At 37.0% G+C, this 19,981-nt stretch overlaps 4 protein-coding genes across 9 annotated transcripts; 2 read left to right on the forward strand and 2 right to left on the reverse strand.

Moving 5' to 3' along the window:
* The first annotated feature begins 123 nt into the window (after nucleotides 1–123).
* Nucleotides 124–4,336, forward strand: LOC103979327 (pentatricopeptide repeat-containing protein At1g80550, mitochondrial). The gene is made up of 2 exons (XM_018822792.2): nucleotides 124–1,760; nucleotides 3,558–4,336. The coding sequence occupies exon 1, from the start codon at nucleotides 145–147 to the stop codon at nucleotides 1,498–1,500; it is 1,356 nt and encodes a 451-aa protein (XP_018678337.2). The 5' UTR covers nucleotides 124–144; the 3' UTR covers nucleotides 1,501–1,760; nucleotides 3,558–4,336.
* A 1,037-nt stretch (nucleotides 4,337–5,373) lies between these two features.
* LOC135607931 (HVA22-like protein a) lies at nucleotides 5,374–11,447 on the reverse strand. Of its 4 annotated transcripts, none has more exons than XM_065100174.1 (6): nucleotides 11,291–11,446; nucleotides 8,258–8,284; nucleotides 8,043–8,165; nucleotides 7,005–7,248; nucleotides 5,789–5,969; nucleotides 5,374–5,690 (listed from the first exon to the last, which is right to left on the reverse strand). In XM_065100174.1, the coding sequence occupies exons 1-5, from the start codon at nucleotides 11,344–11,346 to the stop codon at nucleotides 5,817–5,819; spliced, it is 603 nt and encodes a 200-aa protein (XP_064956246.1). In that variant the 5' UTR covers nucleotides 11,347–11,446; the 3' UTR covers nucleotides 5,374–5,690; nucleotides 5,789–5,816. The 4 variants fall into 4 exon arrangements, with proteins under 4 accessions (XP_064956246.1, XP_064956245.1, XP_064956243.1 ...); XM_065100173.1 differs by having other exon boundaries at nucleotides 5,374–5,699; nucleotides 11,291–11,445; XM_065100171.1 differs by lacking the exon at nucleotides 8,258–8,284 and having other exon boundaries at nucleotides 8,043–8,195; nucleotides 11,291–11,447.
* Nucleotides 11,448–13,541: 2,094 nt separating this feature from the next.
* LOC135584494 (protein IRON-RELATED TRANSCRIPTION FACTOR 3-like) lies at nucleotides 13,542–18,056 on the reverse strand. 3 transcript variants are annotated; one of them, XM_065100176.1, is made up of 5 exons: nucleotides 17,900–18,056; nucleotides 17,360–17,498; nucleotides 16,038–16,156; nucleotides 14,918–15,045; nucleotides 13,542–14,251 (listed from the first exon to the last, which is right to left on the reverse strand). In XM_065100176.1, exons 2-5 carry the CDS (start codon nucleotides 17,425–17,427, stop codon nucleotides 13,823–13,825), a joined length of 744 nt encoding a protein of 247 aa, XP_064956248.1. In that variant the 5' UTR covers nucleotides 17,428–17,498; nucleotides 17,900–18,056; the 3' UTR covers nucleotides 13,542–13,822. The 3 variants fall into 3 exon arrangements, with proteins under 3 accessions (XP_064956248.1, XP_064956249.1, XP_064956247.1); XM_065100177.1 differs by having other exon boundaries at nucleotides 17,360–17,442; nucleotides 17,900–18,048; XM_065100175.1 differs by lacking the exon at nucleotides 17,900–18,056 and adding an exon at nucleotides 17,741–17,785 and having other exon boundaries at nucleotides 17,360–17,442.
* A 1,003-nt stretch (nucleotides 18,057–19,059) lies between these two features.
* Nucleotides 19,060–19,620, forward strand: LOC135607582 (cullin-3A-like). Its single transcript, XM_065099529.1, has one exon. It carries the CDS (start codon nucleotides 19,060–19,062, stop codon nucleotides 19,618–19,620), a length of 561 nt encoding a protein of 186 aa, XP_064955601.1.
* The last annotated feature ends 361 nt before the right edge of the window (nucleotides 19,621–19,981 follow it).

Raw genomic sequence — 19,981 nt, forward strand, 5'->3', positions numbered from 1 at the left:
TAACACTAAAGGTAATATTACATCGAGGTGTTGTAACGCAAGTTAATACGTAATTAGTCCGTTTGCTCGTTTTGCCGAAACGACGACGAGTTATATCACAACTCGGAGTAGGTCAAGACGGCGCATCGAAGACGCCGTAACATTATGCGTTTCCCACCTTCCCATCAACTCTACCGCCTCTTCTCCTCTTCGTCCACCTCTTCAACCGCCGCCGCCTCTGTCCACCTCCCTTCCGCCTTCCCCGCGGCTGATCCATCTACCACTCTCGACCTTGATACCATCTTAGAAACCCTCACTAGCTACGCCAGTGACTGGCAGCGGGCCCTCGATTTCTTCCACTGGTCCTCGGCCGCCGCCGCCGCGGGCGGCCCGACCCACACTGCCGCCGCTCTTTCCCGGACCATCGATATCCTCGGCAAGCACTTCGAGTTCCCCCTCGCTTGGAGCCTCCTCTCCTCTCACCCCCTCTCCCCTCCCGACCTCCTCCGCCCCTCGTTCCGCGCCCTTTTCAACCGCCTTGCCGCCGCGCACCTCGTTGACGATGCCCTTACCGCCTTCGACCGCGCCGCCGCCCAACACGGCCTCCGTGATCGTGTTACCTTCCACCTCCTCGTCGATGCCCTCTGCGACCACCGCCATGCGGCCGAGGCCGAGGAGATCTGCCTCCGTTCCAAAACGCCGCCTTTCCCACCCGACACCAAGACTTACAATCTCCTCCTCCGGGGATGGCTCAAGATGGGATGGTGGAGCAAGTGCCGCGAGTTCTGGGAGGAGATGGATCGGAAAAGGGTGGAGAAGGACCTCCATTCATACTCCATCTACATGGATATCCTCTCCAAGGCTGGGAAACCGTGGAAGGCTGTCAAATTATACAAAGAGATGAAGAAAAATGGGTTCCTTTTAGACGTCGTTGCGTATAACACAGTTATCCAGGCGATTGGGCTTTCACAAGGTGTCGATTTCTCAGTTAGAATGTACAGGGAGATGCTTGATTCTGGTTGCAAGCCCAACGTTGCGACCTTCAACACGATCATAAAGTTGCTGTGCCAGGAGGGGAGGTTCAGGGAGGGGTATGCTTTTGTTGATCAGATGAGGAAAAAGGGTTGTGAGCCAAATGCGATGACTTACCACTGCTTCTTTCAGAATCTGAGTAGGCCACAGGAGATTCTTGGGCTGTTTGATAAGATGATAAGGAGTGGTTGCCGGCCGAAGATGGATACCTATGTGATGCTGATGAGCAAGTTTGGAAGGTGGGGGTTTCTCAGGCCGGTGTTTATGATTTGGAACTCAATGTTGGAGCATGGCTGTAGCCCGGATGCATTTGCTTATAATGCATTGATTGATGCATTATTGCAGAAGGGGATGGTTGACATGGCTCGGAAATACGATGAGGAGATGGTGGCAAAGGGGCTCTCACCAAAGCCAAGGAAAGTGTTGGGGACCAACGGGCCGGGTATGCAGGCTGATGATGATCATGATGATGTAACTCATGTCTTTTGAGGGCACAAATAAAAGAGAGTTCAGGCACATAATGCATGGCATTCTTATTTATGATTGACCTCATGGATGAGAACTTGCGTCTGATAATTATTGATGCGCCTATGTTATTAAAAAAAAATTCAGAGGTGTTTGCACAGTTACAAAAAATTTGGATATGCTATAATACTTGAGGTCATCAAAATAGAAGGTCATAATTGGATGTATTATTGTAGCAGGAATTAACAGCTGGATACTCCAATTACCCAGAAAGCTACTGTCTTGTATGTGTTGCTTAGATTCAGTGTTTAAGTTTTTCTTATAATACTTGAATATTCCTTCTTAATCATAGTTTTTCTTCCTTTTTGAATAAGATGGCAGTTTTCTATAGGGTTTCTTCTTTCATAGCATTGAATAAGATGCTTGTTTAATGATTTGCTAGAATTACATTTTTCACTTATATCACTTGTCAGGAGTAATACAAATCTCATTAGTTCCAGTCAGCAGATATTTAGTTGCTATCCATGTCCCCTATCTTGAAATTTGAATTTTAAACACATCTTTCTCACAGAATTACGTATGTAGAATACCTTTGGTACTATTGGAATCTGTGTTTGTTGCAGTTGAAAATCACATTCTGCCTTTTTTACATTTTAATAACTCTGTCAATTTTTTACAGCATAAATGTTGAACTTTAAGGCATTCCAACATGTAATATGTTGCTTGTCTATTGTTTTCCAACATTTTGCTGATGTCTTTTATGATCTTTACTAGCTTTTAAGCTATGGCAGAATGTAGTGATTCAAAAGAAAATCTTAGTTTACCTTAATGTTTAGTGAAAATTGTATAGATTAGACTTCCAACCCTGATCAAGATCCAGAATTTGCCATAGTTGTAGTTTCTTACCATCATGGCGGATAAGTGGACAGTCAATCATCTGTTTGGATGTTGTCGGTTTTCAAAAATTCTACTTCAACCCCATGAATTTCTACAGATCTTATTTTGATTTATTACCTTTAAGTTGTTTGAGTGTGAATATGACCTTGAGTAAGGATCGCATTCGTAGTCAGAACGTTACTAGTCCCAAAAGTTGATATGATGATGATAGACTTATTTTAGATCTCTTACAACAAAATATGTTATATTTGGAGTCTGGAACACATTTTTACATACATATAAATGTACATAGAAGCATATATGAACAAGGATGTGTGGTTGATTTACAAGAATAGCCAACCCGAAGGTAAATACAAGCCATCGACTGAATACATTTATTTTTATTTTCTTTCCCTATGCTTCCTTAGGATTTTTGGAATATTGCTTTTTTATCAGTACAATAGTAAATATTCCATGATTTAGGTCATGCATTGTAAAATGTAAATCACTAATCAGTCAACGATTTGTGGTAAGATACTGTTAGATTATGCTCTGAGTTTGGTGTAGCACTGAGGCATATGGTCGTGGTTAGTTTGAGAATAGGAGTCTATCTATTTGATAGGTGTATACGGAATAGTGGATATTTCTTTTTTCTCCTTTCTTTTCTTTTTGGATTTTGTACGGTGTTGTATATGTACCTTGATTGATGTGGAAAAAGATTTTTGAGATCTAATTTATCTAGTCAATTAAATTGATCATTAAACTATGGCCAATGGACTAATAAAGAAGTTCACGATAGAGGCAACTATATCATTTCTTTTCGATCCATTTTTTATGCCCATGCAATGAACTCTTTAACAGAAAGGTTACTCTGAAGTTTAACAGAACGGTGTTGTATATGTATTCCTTTCTTTATTATCACATGCCTCATAGTTATAGTATGTTTTCCAATTGGTGTATTATGTTAAATAGAAACGAGAACATTGAAAACTTCTTTTAACTTGAATTTGTGAATTCAGAATGGTGCACTATCTATCACATCCTGAATCATGGATATCATATGTTACTTTAGTTAATATGGTTTTCTTCAAGTAATGTAGATTATTTATCTTCAATAAAAACAGAGGCACTGTGCATCTGTTCTCTTTACATACACTAATACTTTTCCTAGATTCTTTATCTCAGTAGTCTCCTTGTTTTTGCAGTTTTACTAGGTAGGTTCATTCAATACTTTAGCATGTTCCAATCTACTTGTCAGTGGTGTCTCCCATTGCCATGATCAAGCTGTCTTCAAAAGTGTTCCATACTTCTGCCACTCTTCGATCCATTAACCCTTTGATCGCTTCACGAAAATGATTCTGCTGCTTCCATCCGGATCAACTGGCTGTGCCCATTACCAACAAGTTCTTGAAGATGTCAACATATCTATGTGCACATCCTTGAATCCATGTATGCGTATCTAGATCTTGGCTTTACATAAACAAAAACAAGAACTTGATGGATTGCAGGAAGGTTATGACAAAGTTAATGAAGAATGGGAAGGTTGCAGAGACTCCTAATGATCACCAGTTGTTCAAATGAGAGCAATCTCAAGGATGGGGACCAACTTAAGAGGATACCAGTCACTGACATCTTTCTTCTTGCTGACCGAAAAGATACTTTTACTGCAGATGCATCAAGGTGACCACGGATTGAACTAACCAGCTTTATGGACAGGTACGACGGCCTCGAAGAAATGCTGTCTTTGGATGAATTACTTCGGTAATGACACAAGAATTAATACAGAAATTATTATAGAGAGTACTTACAGGTGTAAATACCCATCTGCTCTGTTTTTTATAACTGAAGCTAGCAAGAGTAGATGGACTAGGATTGATATGCTTTGTATTATAATAGATATTGGTCGAGCAAGCTGTCCATGTGTTTCTCCGTGGTATCGAAATTATAGTTTAACATATGGTGATATTATGTATTTGTTGAGACATTCTAGTGATGAGTGAGATATTGGTCTCAAGTTCGAGATCATGTGTTAGCGTTTTGTATGTCGTTTAATGTAATAAAAAATTCTTATTGAAAAAGATATCATCATTGGTTTTGCTTTCAGCTTTAGCTGACAAGCAACAAAAAGATAGCAATACATATGTGAAAATTGAAAATATCGTTCAATCGTCTGTCGAAAGCATTCTTTTGTGAATGGGAAAATAGTTTTAAATTATTAAGTTGTGGGTTAAATTTAGTTTATGTGAAAATAGTTTTAAATTATTAAGTTGTGGGTTAAATTTAGTTTATGTTATCCAACTCTTCGACAATGTGTCCTCTTTTAAATATTTATCGAATAATATTTTTAGTAAAATCTCGACCAATAAATCGAGGAGGAGGAGATTGATAAAAGAACAAACAAACAATGATGATCCCGAACAGAAGGAAACGGCACTGAATCATCAAGCATATGAATGTCGTTTAGAACGCAGGATCAAGTCTCCTTAGAGCTCCAATCCTCTTCATCAAGAGTGTAATGGTTTCAAGATCAGTCCCCGGAGGATGCCCACTACATTTCCGGGCTGCTGCTGCTCCTGAAGGAGAAGAAAGCTCTGCTTCAGGACCCAAGAAACAAGTTCCAGCAACAGCATCCCACCCCTCTGGTTGAAGGGATCATGATTTCTTCATTGAAACAGTGCTGATCCACAAATGATCTCGTTTGTTGTCAAGGTATGAAGATGATGATGATAATGGTAGCTTGTGGAGCTCAGTTGCAATGGGCATCTGAACCTTACAAGCTGTTGCCCTGAGCTGATGGATGGAATCATAGAGGCTGAAGGAGATGATAAACAAAACAAATAAAGGATTTGAACTCATGACCTACCTTGAAATAATAATAATCACAAGTTCCAAAGGCTTAAAATATTAGAAAAATAATAATTAAAAAAAAAAAGCTTTAACATCTCCTCTCACATGCAAGTATGTCGCATAAATATTGATTAAACAACAGATAAAAATAAATATACAGGGGATCAGATTCCATAGAGAAATATAACCTTCGGTCTCTACATAGAAATCTGGCTTCACAAAGACAAATACCAGGAAGAATCCACTTGGAGAAAAATGTGAGCAAGTACAACAAATTTGAGTCAGTGAAATAGAGTGTATCCTAGTTTACTAGCAAACCCACACCGCGAAAGGTATCTACAACAAGCAGAAACTAAACACAACCACCGATACAGACTAATCAAGCAGAAAATGCAACAAGACTATCGGTCACTCCACTAGAACCTGGCAACTGATGCCCCACCTTAGCTTAATCCACAAGCCTTTTCTCATCACAGGAACATGTGAGATAACTGCAAACACTGGATGGTCATTTGTTTCCTCTGAGATTATTTTTTGCTGAGAAGAAATGAAAAATGATGCAAAGTACAAAGAGATGTGGTTGACTTACCTCCACCTACTGGGGTCAGACACAATTTTCAGTATCTATAATCTCCATCAAAGATTGTACAATTTTCACTCCAAGATTTAGAGTCTCTTTCGGAATGAGATTCTCTTTGAGCTTGCACCTCCTCCAAAATTGTACGACGAGCTTTAGGTGTTCTTTCGGACTGCAAGGAGAGATTTGGTGCCTACAGTATTCTTGAGCTCGTGAGGAAGGATAATTCACTACTGTTCTTTCTCATAACAAAGGAAAATGATAAATTTTATTTAGAAAGAAAAATTCCATAGCTAATTCAATGAAACAAGACACTGCAAGCAACAACATGAGTAAAAGAATCCTCAAGAGGAAAAATAAGAACAAGTTGCACTTTTCCATCCCGTGGTTTGGATGATTTCATATTGTCAACCTGCATCTTGATTTGTATCACTTTGACCCATAGGTTTTACTCTACTTGTTTACTGGGATTTCCATTACTAACCCCACATCAAAAAAGATGACACTGCCCTTGCAAAAAGGTGATCTCATGAGGGCATCTTCATCCTTTTGTGACATGTAGCAGCACTAAAAATGTATGGAAGCAATCAGAGAAAAACCCAGGGGCAAAGTGATACAGCATGAATGCAGATGAACAATTACAAATGTCCCAAAACATGGGTAGGGAAAATGCAATTTACCCAAAAAGAGTTACACAACATAAGTCCAGGAACAGAATTCTGTTGTCTTACCAATGCTAAAAATCTTATGCCAAGAGAAGTGCCAGACTAAATTTTGTATTCAACAAGGTAGCAATATTCCTTCCTTTTGAAGCAAGATGCAGAATTTGACACAACGAAATTAGAGGAAGTCAGGACAAAAGTATTATATCTCATATTACACAAGTTATATTGGAGCCTTGCTCAAGGATTATAAAAAAGAAGTGAGATCAACTGAAGATGGTAACAGAAACACATGGTTTGAAATTTGAATCTGTAGTTATGATGAATATGGCTAGTTGCTGGATCAAGATCCCTTTTCAAATTGAAAATGAATATATATATATATATATATATATATATATATATATATATATAGATAGATATATAATTGTTCTCAACATAGATCCACGAACAATATAGCAATAAAAATGCATTATCAGATATACAATAATGACACATTGCTACTTTTCTCCAGCAAAACAAATGGGGAAAATGAACACTTTGATAATGTTATATATCAGGCAAACCTTGCTTATTAGCTTCTCAAATGCTTTTGGTCCATTCTCTTCGATATATCTCTTTGCAGCTGACAATATATCATCTGGTTTACTGAATAAGTCCTCCTTTCGTGGGATATACCAGATGTTTACTGTCTGGTGGTTCACAAATAATGGCCTCACAAAATGTTGATAAACATATGCAGCACCATTGAAATATGGCAAGACCAACCAACAGCTGAACATCAGTTTTGCATACGACCAAATGGGAAGCCTACACCAAATATGGATGTTTTGCAACAGAGATGAAATTATAAGCTATTGTCTTGCATGAAGCAGATTCAAGCAGGAAAGAACTGATACACCCATGAAATTTGCAGTCAGAAAAAATAACAGAAATGATCAGAATTCAAATAAATCGTACAAGCCACATGAATCAGTCTAATTTTGTGAAATAAGGACTAAGGAGTAATCAACATAATGAGAAGTAGGACATATTAACTTGACTATTAAAAGACTAGGTAATGACATTTCACCAAATCAAGGGAAAATCGCCAATATGCTCGTATAAAAGCAAAAGAGAGCAGTAAAGCTGCATGTAATGTGCTAATTGCCAAAATGTACATACAGATCAATATCCTAAACATTCTGTCTCAAGCATACACATAGTTAACATTTTTGTTGTAATAATTTATAATCTTGGTTAGCTCGTTGCTCTGCCATATGCTAACTGTTCTCCATAAAAGCACAGGAACTAGAAATGTTTTGAATTTTACCTGTTGTGCAATTTGAATTTTCTGCAATTCAAGATTTTCCATTCAATGTATTACAAATGCACATAAATAGAATTGTCATCATTTTGAGAGAAAGACAAAATAACTTCTGACTTTGTAAAATAACTTCTCTCTTTGTATCTTTAACAGGTTTAAATGAATCAGCATGAAAGTCATAGTATCTGATTAGAAAGTTCAAGGACGTTCAACCACCAAAATGAATGGCAAAGCAAAGAGAAACAAGCTAGGAAAATTTTGGTATGTCAACTTAGCAGAAAAAAAGAAAATAACTAACCATTCTAAAACTTTTGCAAAAGTAAGCTCAAACAGAGTCATGAATGAGTACAACACCCAATAAGTCAGCCACTGTTGGTCATCAGCAGAAGATTTGGTTTCTATTGCTTTAACGGATGCATATCTGTCAAGGTCCAACACCAGTGCATTTTTACTGAGAATCAAAAATAATTTAGAAGATTTATAAATGACTATCAAGTCATAAAAGCCACTTACAATGGATACACAAGAGTGACTACTGGCCTGCAAACCAGAATCATAAGAAAAGCTTTTAGAACATAGAATACTGGAACAGCACAAAATGTTTTTTAACCAAAACAGAAAAAAAATCTAAAAGAAATATGAAGAACAAGTAACCATTGCATTAAACATGACATGTCAACAACAAATATAATTCCTTGACTAGAAGATTTGACATTAGTTTCTAGTGTCACAAGTCACAAGAAAATTCTGAAGATACTAAAAAGATATGGCCCTGATATTGGACCCAACATATTGGATACCATGAATGTTCTTCCCATTTAATTTTGCTCAAATGATTTAATAAGACATCTAATTCAACATTACTTATTAAATCTTGCTTTACATTTACATGTAACAATATCCAATATTGGTATCTGCATTATCAAATCACATATGCTTTCCCTGCATCATAAATAAAATGATATCATTCCGGCAGCTGATACAAAAAAACCAAATTTTGTTGTTCAAAACTCAACCATGAATGCAATTTCAATTTGACAAGGGATCACATTCTGTAGGCTCTTCACCAGAGAAAGGACAATTTCTGCTTATATATGACAAGTCTAATACTAATTTTGATTCTTGTGTTGAATAAAATACTTCATAATTATGGATGACAAATAAGTTTTACATCAAGAGTTCAAGACATTACATGCTTTAGCACTTGTTTTGACTAAGATCATAATCTTTTTATAGACCCAATTAATTGATTCTTGTGTCTAATTTTTCTTCCCTTTATTCCCATGTGTCACACTAAAATATCATGCTTAGGTCACAAATAAGTTTTCTACAAACTAGAACTAAAACTAGTCATAGTTGAAATAATTTAATCTCATATGCACATAAGTTAGCCTCTATAAATGAGAAAGATTGAAACCTAAAAACTGAAACTAATATCTCTTGTTTATCAAGCAGAATGAGTCCAACTCAGACTATCATCAGATCACTGCCTAATAAAAATCTAATGAAATATAATATCATATCACATTAAGATCATGGACATTGGTTTATAACAGGTTGAGTATTTCCAATACAATCAACAACTCAATGAATTAAAAACAAAAACTCTAAAGAAGATTTCAAAGAATCTTAACAAATGGTGGACAACTTGATGACTAATGACAATTCTCTAAATTACAATCCTCACAAGGAAAATATAGAGGACATCCTTAAGACGCTAGTTGGGATGAAGAAATATATACAGTAGATTGTAGCTTAAGCTCATGCAAGCAATAAGCCTAGAAGCAAACTTCGAAAGTGCACCTAAACATGGAAAGAAGCTTAGCAGTGACAAAATGACAAGATCCGTTGTGGGGACCAATGCTGACCTCAACCTGACACAAAGAATCAATGTACAATAAAGAGCTCAAACCATCAGTGTAAATTAGACAGGAGATAAAACAACAAGAATGAACATCTCCATCCCAATTTTGCACCAACAGGCTTGTCTCTCAAGCATTAATTTGGTATTTCCTGGCTAGCTAGAGTTATAAGGTTACTTCCTCAGCCTTTTTTAAATGCATAATAGGCTCTGAATGGTCATTGGCTTGTCCAAGTACATGATATGAATTTCCATTCATGTCCTAGAAACGGATTCCAGAGGGTTGTTCAAAGTAATGCAAAAAAAAAAAAGACAAGTGGCTCTAGAGATAGAGAAAATCTTCAAACCCAAACATGGAGGTAAAGCAATAATTATGAAACGAAATATAAAGTGAACAACTGTTAGTATTCAAAGAAAAAATCTACATAAATACATACAACAACAACAAAGCTGTAAGTCCCAACTATTTGGGGTCGGCTACGTGGATCTCTTGCCACTATTAAGATATGTAAAAAGTTATATGTTTAGTTAAGTTCTATATAAATACATAAATACATAAGATCATAAAATTGCAAGGATATTGCAGCACATTAAACAACCAAAGAGCCAATCTAATATATGAAACATTTGAGTTACAAGCACCAAAGCATAATGTCTCTGAAAAATTGATGGTTTGACAAAAAAATTATCATCTTCAGTTTGTATATAAGTGTAATTAGAATTTGTGATATAGAACTTCTTTTACGTCACCTGGAAGATCATGAATTTGGTGTAGTAACAGAATAAGGATAAAATATCAAATAACTAAAGCAATTCGATGAAAGACTTCCAAGCATATACAGTGGAACAAAAAGCAAAGCCAAGAAAACATCTTTCAGAAAGATTCTGGGAAATTCATGAAGGATAAAATATCAAAGAACTAAAGAAAGTAAAGTTATTCAATCAATTCATGGAAAACTTCAAAGCATAATACAGTGGAACAAAAAGCAAAGCCAAGAAAATATCTTGCGAGATCTTAGTTGGGAAATTCCCAATAGATTCTGGGATGAATTAGATGAGAAAGTTTCTGACTGATGTACGAATCCTTCAAGGATCAGAAAGAAGTTCACGTTCTATTGCACACTTAAGTTACAATGATGTCATAATAGAAACGAAGCAGGTAATATATACAATTTGGAGACAATCCGTGGTTGGGTACTACATTTTCGATTGCTAACCTAAAAATTATGCCCATGATTTGCTGACTATATACCACCACAAGAAACGTGGAACTACAAACAATTAGGTTACAGAACACTAACAATTTCCTACTAAGGAGGCAGGCAATGGGAGAAAGAATTGGACAACCGGACGGCACAAAAGTGTCCCCGTCATAAATTACAATTTTTCCTATTACTATGTTACAATTCATATAATCAACCAAAAACAAATTAGCATACTCCACAAGATTCTCCAAGTCACTTAAGGAAAAATCCATTCTTTGCGAAGCAAAAGTACAAGGCAAAACAGTATGCAGACGAAGGGAATTTACATAAGGAAATGGATACCGGAGCTTCGAAATCAATGAAACGAAACACAAGGAGAAGATCTCCAGAAATCACCAAAAGAATCCTCCAAAGAATCACAACTTTCAACGGATTCCGACTAGAACAAGGAAAGATTTGGTGAGGGCGTTCCGCTCATACCCCGCGAGAACGTCGAAGTTTTTGGCGACCACCTTAAGAAAAGATCCCGATCCCATTCTCCCCTCCTCCTCTTCTTCGATCGAAACCCTGCCGATCTCTCTCCCTCTCTCTCTCTCTCTCTCTCTCTCTCCTCCCTCGGTTGTGTGTGTGTGTTCGCGAGGACAGGAGTGAGCTTGTAAAGGTGTGGAGTGACGCCGCCACACCATATCAAACCGCGCCCATAGGAAGCATTGTGCGACCGAAAGATCTGCTGTCGATATCACCCTAAAAGACATCACATCATCACGTCTCCAACGAATCTCTCTTTCGCTATCACCGTCAATCATTATCATATCACGGCTGTTATCATTATATCCATATTATTATTATTTATTCAACTAGTAAATTGATTTCCGAGAAATCTATTCATCCTAAAATTCAACTTTCAAAGACAAATTCTATGTTGTTCGATCATGTGATATTTTATCACATTAGACGAAATCTAAATGTGGTAATCCACAATCTTAGTTTGTACTTGGAGATTGTATCATCACAGGGATGATTTAATGAAGTAATTTTCTCCTTTCCAAAAAAATAAAAATACAAATTCTATATTCAGCAATCTCGCATTTATAGATTAATACAGTATTAATGCAATTAACGTCTTATATGCTTATAGAAAAAGTTAATCACAAAACAAAAACTCATAATCACTTTTAATTTGTTTTAGGATAATCGTTTTTTCATGATTAATACTTAAAGAAGAAATTATTTTATTATACATAAGATGTCCCCAATTGGCTGAGCTAACAAAAGATGGCAATCGAGTGTTAGGAACTGCAACAATCAAATTAATAATATTAGTAATAATAATAATAAATCTCATTCATGTGCAAATATATCGTGCAAAATATCAAGTAATATAAGACCTGTGAAAGGGATAAACATTGGGTGAATTGAGAGGAGAAACCATTTAAATGTGTTTTAGAAAATTGTTTTAAATGAGACTGTGAGGCTTTTTTTGGAATCACAGCTGAAGATATTGTGGAATTAATCTTCAATTTTGAAAAGGTCAATTGTCATTTTATAAAGTGGGAGGACAATGATTGATGTACAATATATAATTTCATGTACAATACATATATATATATATATAGTGGTCAAAATTGATATATAATTTAGTGTACATTTTCACATAGATGAATGTTAGTTTCTATTGATGCTTTAACATAATGACCATCTTGTTTTAATTAAAAAGATAGAAAATTATAAGCTCAGTTAACTATAAGGTGATGTCTTAATATCTCAACAAAGGACTGTCATTTGATTCTAAATGTATATATTAGATGGATAAATACAAAAAATCACTCACTTTGCATGGACAAATATGAAATTTTGCTCCTTTTTTTCACCAAAGCTTTTAACTCCATTTTGCAATAAATATCACAAAAATTTAATATTTATATAAACACTTACCTCTTGTTAAAGGGAGAACTGAAGGAAACAGCAGCACATTCTTTGGGTTGTTTCTTCTGGCAGCAATCATCAAACTGTCAGCTTCCAAGCTTGTTGGATTCCTGTGAGGACTGTCATCATTCACTTGTATTCCTTGTTGTAACACCAGCTGGAGATTGACTCTTTGCTCTGCATGGTTGAAGCTCTCATTGTCACAAAAGCAATGACACGATTTAATCCAAAGTGGTCAGAGATCCTCACACCCTTCTCACCCCTTGCAGAGTCATCATGCAAGCTCTCAGAGACACAAAAGTAATGAACTTGTTGGTACTTCAAGGTGGTCAAAGATCCTCCTCACCCCACCCTCTTTGACAAAGTAGGTTATTCCTGCTCCTTCTTCCATCAACAGAACCATAGGATCCTATATTTATCATCAGAATAAAGTTTTCAAGTCTCAGACTTGCATCTCACCTGTTCTTTTGCTCACTGGCAAAAAAGAGAGGTGAAGGCCACATGCTTTGGAAAAGTATCAGAACTCATCTTATCAACACCACAATCACCATCATTATCATTATCTTCTGTTACTGATGAAGATAGATCATAGCTAAGAGTTCCAACAGTAGCATATAAAGGGTTTGGGTCCTCTCCAGTATGACAAAAGAATGGAAACCCTACCATTCATAGACAATCTTAGTACAAATTAAATCCAGAATGACCCAAAATTTCTAGCCACTTCGCTACCAATACCTACAGCAGTTGGCTTTCAGATGAAACACCACAAAAATAGATCAGAGACATAAGTGTGAAACACTGCACGTATAAGGAGATCATAACTTTGTTTGAAACAGCAAACAGTTCTGGCAATCTGAATAAACAAATAGAAGAAAAGCACAAACTATCAAGAAAATGTAAAATGGCATACAACAAAGGTGGTATTGAGAACCGACCGCTCAAAGATGACTCATTAGACATTGATATAAAGATAGCAATGGTCCTCATACAGGAGCTGAAAAACTTATTTCGCCATGACCAGTACATACTTCAGTTCCTAGTAGAAAAGTTATCATGTACATCTTTCAAATGGATCATTTTTCTGGATCATTGGTTATCTAAGCCTTCCACCCTTCCATCAGATGTGCTGCCACTGCCATGCTGTGCTTCGTGTGCTGCTCTTTGATTTCTGGAAAGGAGCTCGAGTGACCAAGTGTCTGAGGGCGTGGGGTATCTGGCATGTGGTTTACTCACTTTTGAAGCAGCAGCTGATGAGGGTGGTGAAATTGCAGCATCTGAAAGGGGATTGAGATCTTGATGAAGGGCAATGTCGATGAGGGGGGCAACAGGCTGTTGCTGCATTGGCAATGCTGCAGTCAAGGACTGAGGCAGAGTTGGAGGTGCCAAGTCTGATTTGCTATGCCACTCCGCCATAGGATCAGATTGCGTCCCCTCATGTAACACATTTTGCAGCTTCTCCACCTCTGCTTTTAGGACATTCTTCTCATCTTGCAGCTCGTTCTTCTCTTCAGTAACCTGTTCCAGCTCAGGACCAGAAAGAACATATAAGAATTAATTGCTCACCCAAATAATATATTGACTGCAATTTTTCTCTTCCTAATCTGTTTGTCATTTCTATTTACTTGAAAGAGCTAATAAATTGTTTCTCCGGATGATGCATGCTTCTTGCCATAGAACTATCTAATCAAGAATTGTTATAAGCTTTCAATTATCTAATCATTTACTTTTCCAATAAAAACCATCATACAAATGTAAAACCTTGCAATACATTACATTGGTTCCAAAAGCATATAACAGTTCCAGTACAGTAGCTTTAGACCTGACCAGAAAAGGCTTTTAGCATCCAAGTAGTCCAACATCAATAGAGGAAACAAAGAATCAACCGAAACATTTAGAGTTCTAATTCAGCACTGTGTATGGGCAATTCATTTCTAAAAAGAGGTTCAAGGGCAACCAACCTAAACATGCCAAAAGACAAAAACAATTAGGGACAAAAGAGGAAAATGAACTTCAAGGTGCAGTCTGAAGTTGACTGTCACTTGTTTGACAAATAGCTTGGAAGTCAAACTCCTAAAATCTGAAGTAGTTTTAGGAAAAAAAAAAAGAAGAAGCAAAGTGAGCACATGAAAGGAATCTTTTAATAAAGATGTCACAATTTTGATTTCAGTTTGAAAGACTTACATAGTGAGATTCATTCATCAAAGTAACATTTTCCTTTCTAAGGACTTCAACTTGTGCAAGGAGATCTCGCAATAATCGAGTGGCATCAACCAATATAGAGGCTTTCCCATTATTCTGCCGGGATGTTTCTGTAAATTGAATAATTAAGCCAAAACTTATAAACACAGCATTACTTAATGGAGTAATAGAATATCAATTGATAAGTTAACAGTATAAATTCTTATTCTATACAACAAATATATCCATGTAATAATTCTTTCTCCAAAAGAAGAGGAAAGGATAAAGATGTGTAGAAATTAACTATGCCTTACCTACCAACAAAATATGAAGTAGAACCAAATTATCAGAATGTAAAATGTCGTCACAGTATGAGTGCATCTACTGGGTACACCACTTAACTGGTTCTTAATATGTGGGATTTAGGATAGTCAATTATTCTAGGTCCTGGTACACATTGAATCACTTGAGCAACCCACTTACTCCAAAAGGATATTTTGATCACAATAATTTAGCAACTATGCATTTAGTTGTGCAAAAAGTAATGCTCATATAAGACATGAAAGCTTTAAATTTGCAACTGTTTTGTTATTCAGTACTTAGATCGTTTTGAGATTTTTCTTTAGTGAATCATAGTATTGGAATATCAGGTGTAAATTTTATTTGAATTTACTTTGTTTACATCGGTAAAACTAAACAATTATAAGATCCCTTGAATTTACTTTGTTTACATCAGTAAAACTAAACAATTATAAGGTCCCATATAATTTCATCCTCAGTCTTGGTGATTCTGACTGAATATGACAGCAATCTAGGGTGCAAATATATTGCATATCAAGACACGAACAGATTGGGTAGTGTGGTTGCCAATCCCGATAACTTAGAATGACACTTTGAGACCAAGTTCGTTCATTACCAGTTTAAGCACCCATCCACCATCAAAAATGGGAAAAGGTACCATATTGAGCTTCACAAAAAGTTTCTTAACATCTTTGTACACTTGAGATTCTGGTTCCCCATTCAATGCAAACTACCCAAGGGAAAGAAGTCATCAGTAAATTTAAGCAGGTTTTTCTACCATAGTGTTTCCATCTGAAAGTAAATATTATACAGGGAAACTTACCAAGTGCCTGACCCAGCTCCAGAAATAGATCATTCAAATGGTCACGTTTCATCTTCTCTCTCATAGCCTTGTGTTCTTTCTTTGGAACTTTCCTTGACATTTTTGTACTTGGGATTGACCTGTATAAGAAGATACTTCCAGGTTAGAGCTGAGATAGATAGAAGCAAATGGAAAAGGTTCTAAGTATGAAGTCACGAAAACATCAGACAGAACAAGAAGGGGAAGGAACCTCCAATAGGTACAGTCCAGATCTACACATGCACCAACAATCAAAGTCATATGGGAAATGAAATATGAAAATAGGAGAACAGAACAAGATAGAGAAGCTTCTTCATACAGCATACTCCTCCAAGGTACAGCAAGATATGACATTCAAGTTTTTGTAGACTGGCAGCTTTATTTGACATACTTTATAGCCCAAGATCAAGTAGGTCCATTAAAAATGACAAATACTTGATTATACCTCATAGTTTTGCTGTTAAATAGATTTAAAATGCTTAATGGATAATGTAAGTAGTGCATGTTGATAAAACACAAAACTAGGTTCTCTTTCTCAGATCATGGCCTTTCCAAATACTAGGATTTGGTGTTGTGGTTCACAGAGCTTTTATTTAAGCATCATATACAATAGAAATTGTCAAATTTATTTGATTTTTTAGGATTCCAAACTTACTAAGAATGAGAAATTGATATATATTAACATGGTGTCAAGTAGAAGCCAAACAAATTTACAGAAATTTCACAGAAGATGGTAATTATTCACAGCATGTATTCGTATGAGCATGAAATGTTAAGGAGATGAAGAATGAGGAATGTTATTGTTAGAAATAAATCAATTTTGTTTCAAACGTTCAAGCTCATAGGTTGATAAAGTATGATGTATTTGGATCTAATATAGATATATATTAGTGGTACAAGTAATTAACCTAAGCTCCTATTGAACCCCAAAATTTAAGCAGCAAACTTCACTAAGACCCTACTAGTACTTGCCAAGTTAATTTTCTAAAAGTTTAGCTGATTATTTTAGCATCTATGGTATTTACATCGTCAAGGAATTTCCTATTTATTGCAAGGGCTAAGAATTCAAACAATGGACATAAAAGTAGGATCGGACATAAAGTAACGTTCCTTGGTACAAATGGTTTTCAAACACCAGAAAGAATTTGTAACAGATATTCTAAAATCAAATCAAGCACCGAAAAATCGTATTTGTTTGCAGTCACAAAGCAGATTGCAGCATGGTATCAATGAAGGGTTTCATATAGCAGAACGGTCTTTTCAATTAGAATCACAAGCAACCCAAAACCATCTCTATTATCAACCTGCCAGCAGATTGCTCGGATACAGCGTTTGCGCCGCTCGCCATAGAAGCCGAAGCCTTCGCTACCATGTTCCGGTTACGTGTCTGTAAAGAACAGACAACACGCCTACTCAGAATTGAATTGTTTTCTTTCCAAGTCTCTGACAAATCAAGCGACACAAATCAGTCAGGAAAGAGGAGGCAGGAACCGAATTTTCTGAAAGAAGAAACAGGGACTGCAATTCCAAGAGCAAACTAGCTACGATCTTTTCAAACGGAAAGAAATAGTATTCTAATCGAGGGAAAAAAGAAGACATTTTTATTTTTACTTTGACAGATCGAGCTACAAATGAACAATCAAGGGATGCCAAAATCAACAAGAACAAAGAGGGTAAATCTCAACATCAAACTTCAAATAATAAAACATGATCATCACGCCAGCGAGCGAGCCCTAATCCCAAATAAAGGCACAACGCCGGATCGCACGCGGATCGACGAAAACTCCACAGAGAGAAACAACAACATGAGCTAAAGATCTGAAGAAGGGATCAACAGCACATACCGAGGGAAACTAATCTTTGTTCGCCGGGAGAGAGACTAAGAGAGAGAGAGAGAGAGAGAGAGAGAGAGACGTCGACCGCTTCAGGGGATTTCCTCCTCCCTTCCCGAACAGATAATTGAGCGAGAAAGAGAGAGAGAGAGAGAGAGAGAGGTGGGCACGCCGCAGCGTGTGGCGAGCAGCCGACTGTTCATTGGGTACATCCCACTGTCCGTCTGCCTCCACGTGCCGTTCCCTCACGTTTGGGACCCACCTTGGGAGCAACATTTCTCTTACAAATATGCGCTTACGCGACAACCTACCTGCCTAAACATAGGGAGCCCGCAGAAGCGGTACATCGGGTCGGTCATTGTTCCCAGTCACATGTAAGGTATATATCAAGTGCCAAATAAATGAGTAAGAAAAGTGTTTTTATTTAAGCCAGGAAGAACCCGAGGGTGCACGTTAATCTCAAACCTTCGTACACATTGATTTACCTAATAAAGCGGTGATGGCTTTGTGGTGAATCTCCATCGGGCCCCACAGAATCTTCCAATAATTGCTGGCTTAGCCGAGTTGAGTGGATTAGTAGAGGTGAGATATGACGTTGAGCGCGAGAAGGAAACGGAGGGGTGCGTGTGGCGCTGCTGGTGGACGCGTGACCGGCACGCGGAGGCTTCAGATTCAAGTGGGAACCCCAATTCCTGTCCACGAGGGGCGTTTTCTTAGGGACATGGAGAAGAAACATGGTGAATTTTCAAGATATGTCTCTGTCTTTGACAAATTTTAACATAGTGTCTTAATTTTTAATAATTTTCTTAGAAGTCTCTTAATTATTAAAAAACTATTTTTATCTCTATCTTCGTTAGATCCATCGTCACTCTCACCTTTTTTTCGTTATCTCTATCTTCCCAGATTCCACAAGTCATATCTCCTCCTTATAATGGGAGAAACCTATGTCAAATTTTAAGAGCAAAAAGATGAAATTACATGTATATAGTTTTGAAGTCAATGATCTTTGTATTTATCTTATAAACTTAAATGTGTCCTTGTAAATGGTTATCTTCAATTGATGGTTAGAGCAAAGAATACATTTTGAAGTTTAAGAATGATGTCAAGAACGATGAGAGCATTTCAGGTTCAAGTCTGAGGGTGACCGGTGTACTTGTGTCATATCAAGAACGATGAGAGCATTTCAGGTGTTTTATAAACACAAATTGAATATTTCGACTTACCAAATGTGTATTCTTATGTTGTTCGATTCTGCAGATGGGTTGACTTACAGAGAAATAGAACAGGCTACACAAATCCCAGCTTCAGATCTGAAGCATTGTCTTCAGTCGCTTGCTTGTGTCAAAGGTGAAAATGTCCTGAGCAAGGAGCCAATGAGCAAGGACATAGCCGAGGATGATGCTTTCTACTTCGATGACAAATTTACGAGCAAGTTCATCAAGGTGAAGATAGGCACCGTGGCAGCACAAAAGGAGTCAGAACCAGAGAAGCAGGAGACTCGCCAAAGAATGGAAGAAGACAGAAAACCACAGATTGAAGCTGTGATAGTGAGAATTATGAGATCCAGAAGGGTATTAGATCATAACACCATTGTAACTGAGGTCACATCACAATTGCAATCTCGCTTCCTGCCAAACCCAGTTGTCACAGAAAAGCGTATCGAGTCTTTCATTGATCTGGAGATTCTAGAAAGAGATAAAGCAGACAGGAAATTCTATCGATATCTTGCTTGAATGTCACATGATGTTTCCTGTGGATGGAAGCTTTACTCTATTAATCGGTACGCAAGCTGCTGCTCATGTATCCCCATGAATGCATTTTCTGATGTTGCTACTGTATATTATTGCTCTATTTTGTTCTTCCAGTGTTTCTAAAATTTTGAATTCTAATTTATCCTAGATTCTTTCTTCCCTTAAAGCAGTCATGCTGTTGTATGCTGCTTCCTTTTTTTTGTGTTCACAGGTGACAGGTGTACTTGTGCCATATCAAGGTGGAGAAGCTTGATATTGCTCTCAGTGGGAGCTTCCATCACTAATTGTTGGTTATCTGACTTGTTTGTTTGCTGATTTGTGTGATTAAAGTATTGTATTTTGT

This window comes from Musa acuminata, chromosome BXJ2-3, assembly GCF_036884655.1.
Source record: "Musa acuminata AAA Group cultivar baxijiao chromosome BXJ2-3, Cavendish_Baxijiao_AAA, whole genome shotgun sequence".
Lineage (NCBI taxonomy): Eukaryota > Viridiplantae > Streptophyta > Magnoliopsida > Zingiberales > Musaceae > Musa > Musa acuminata.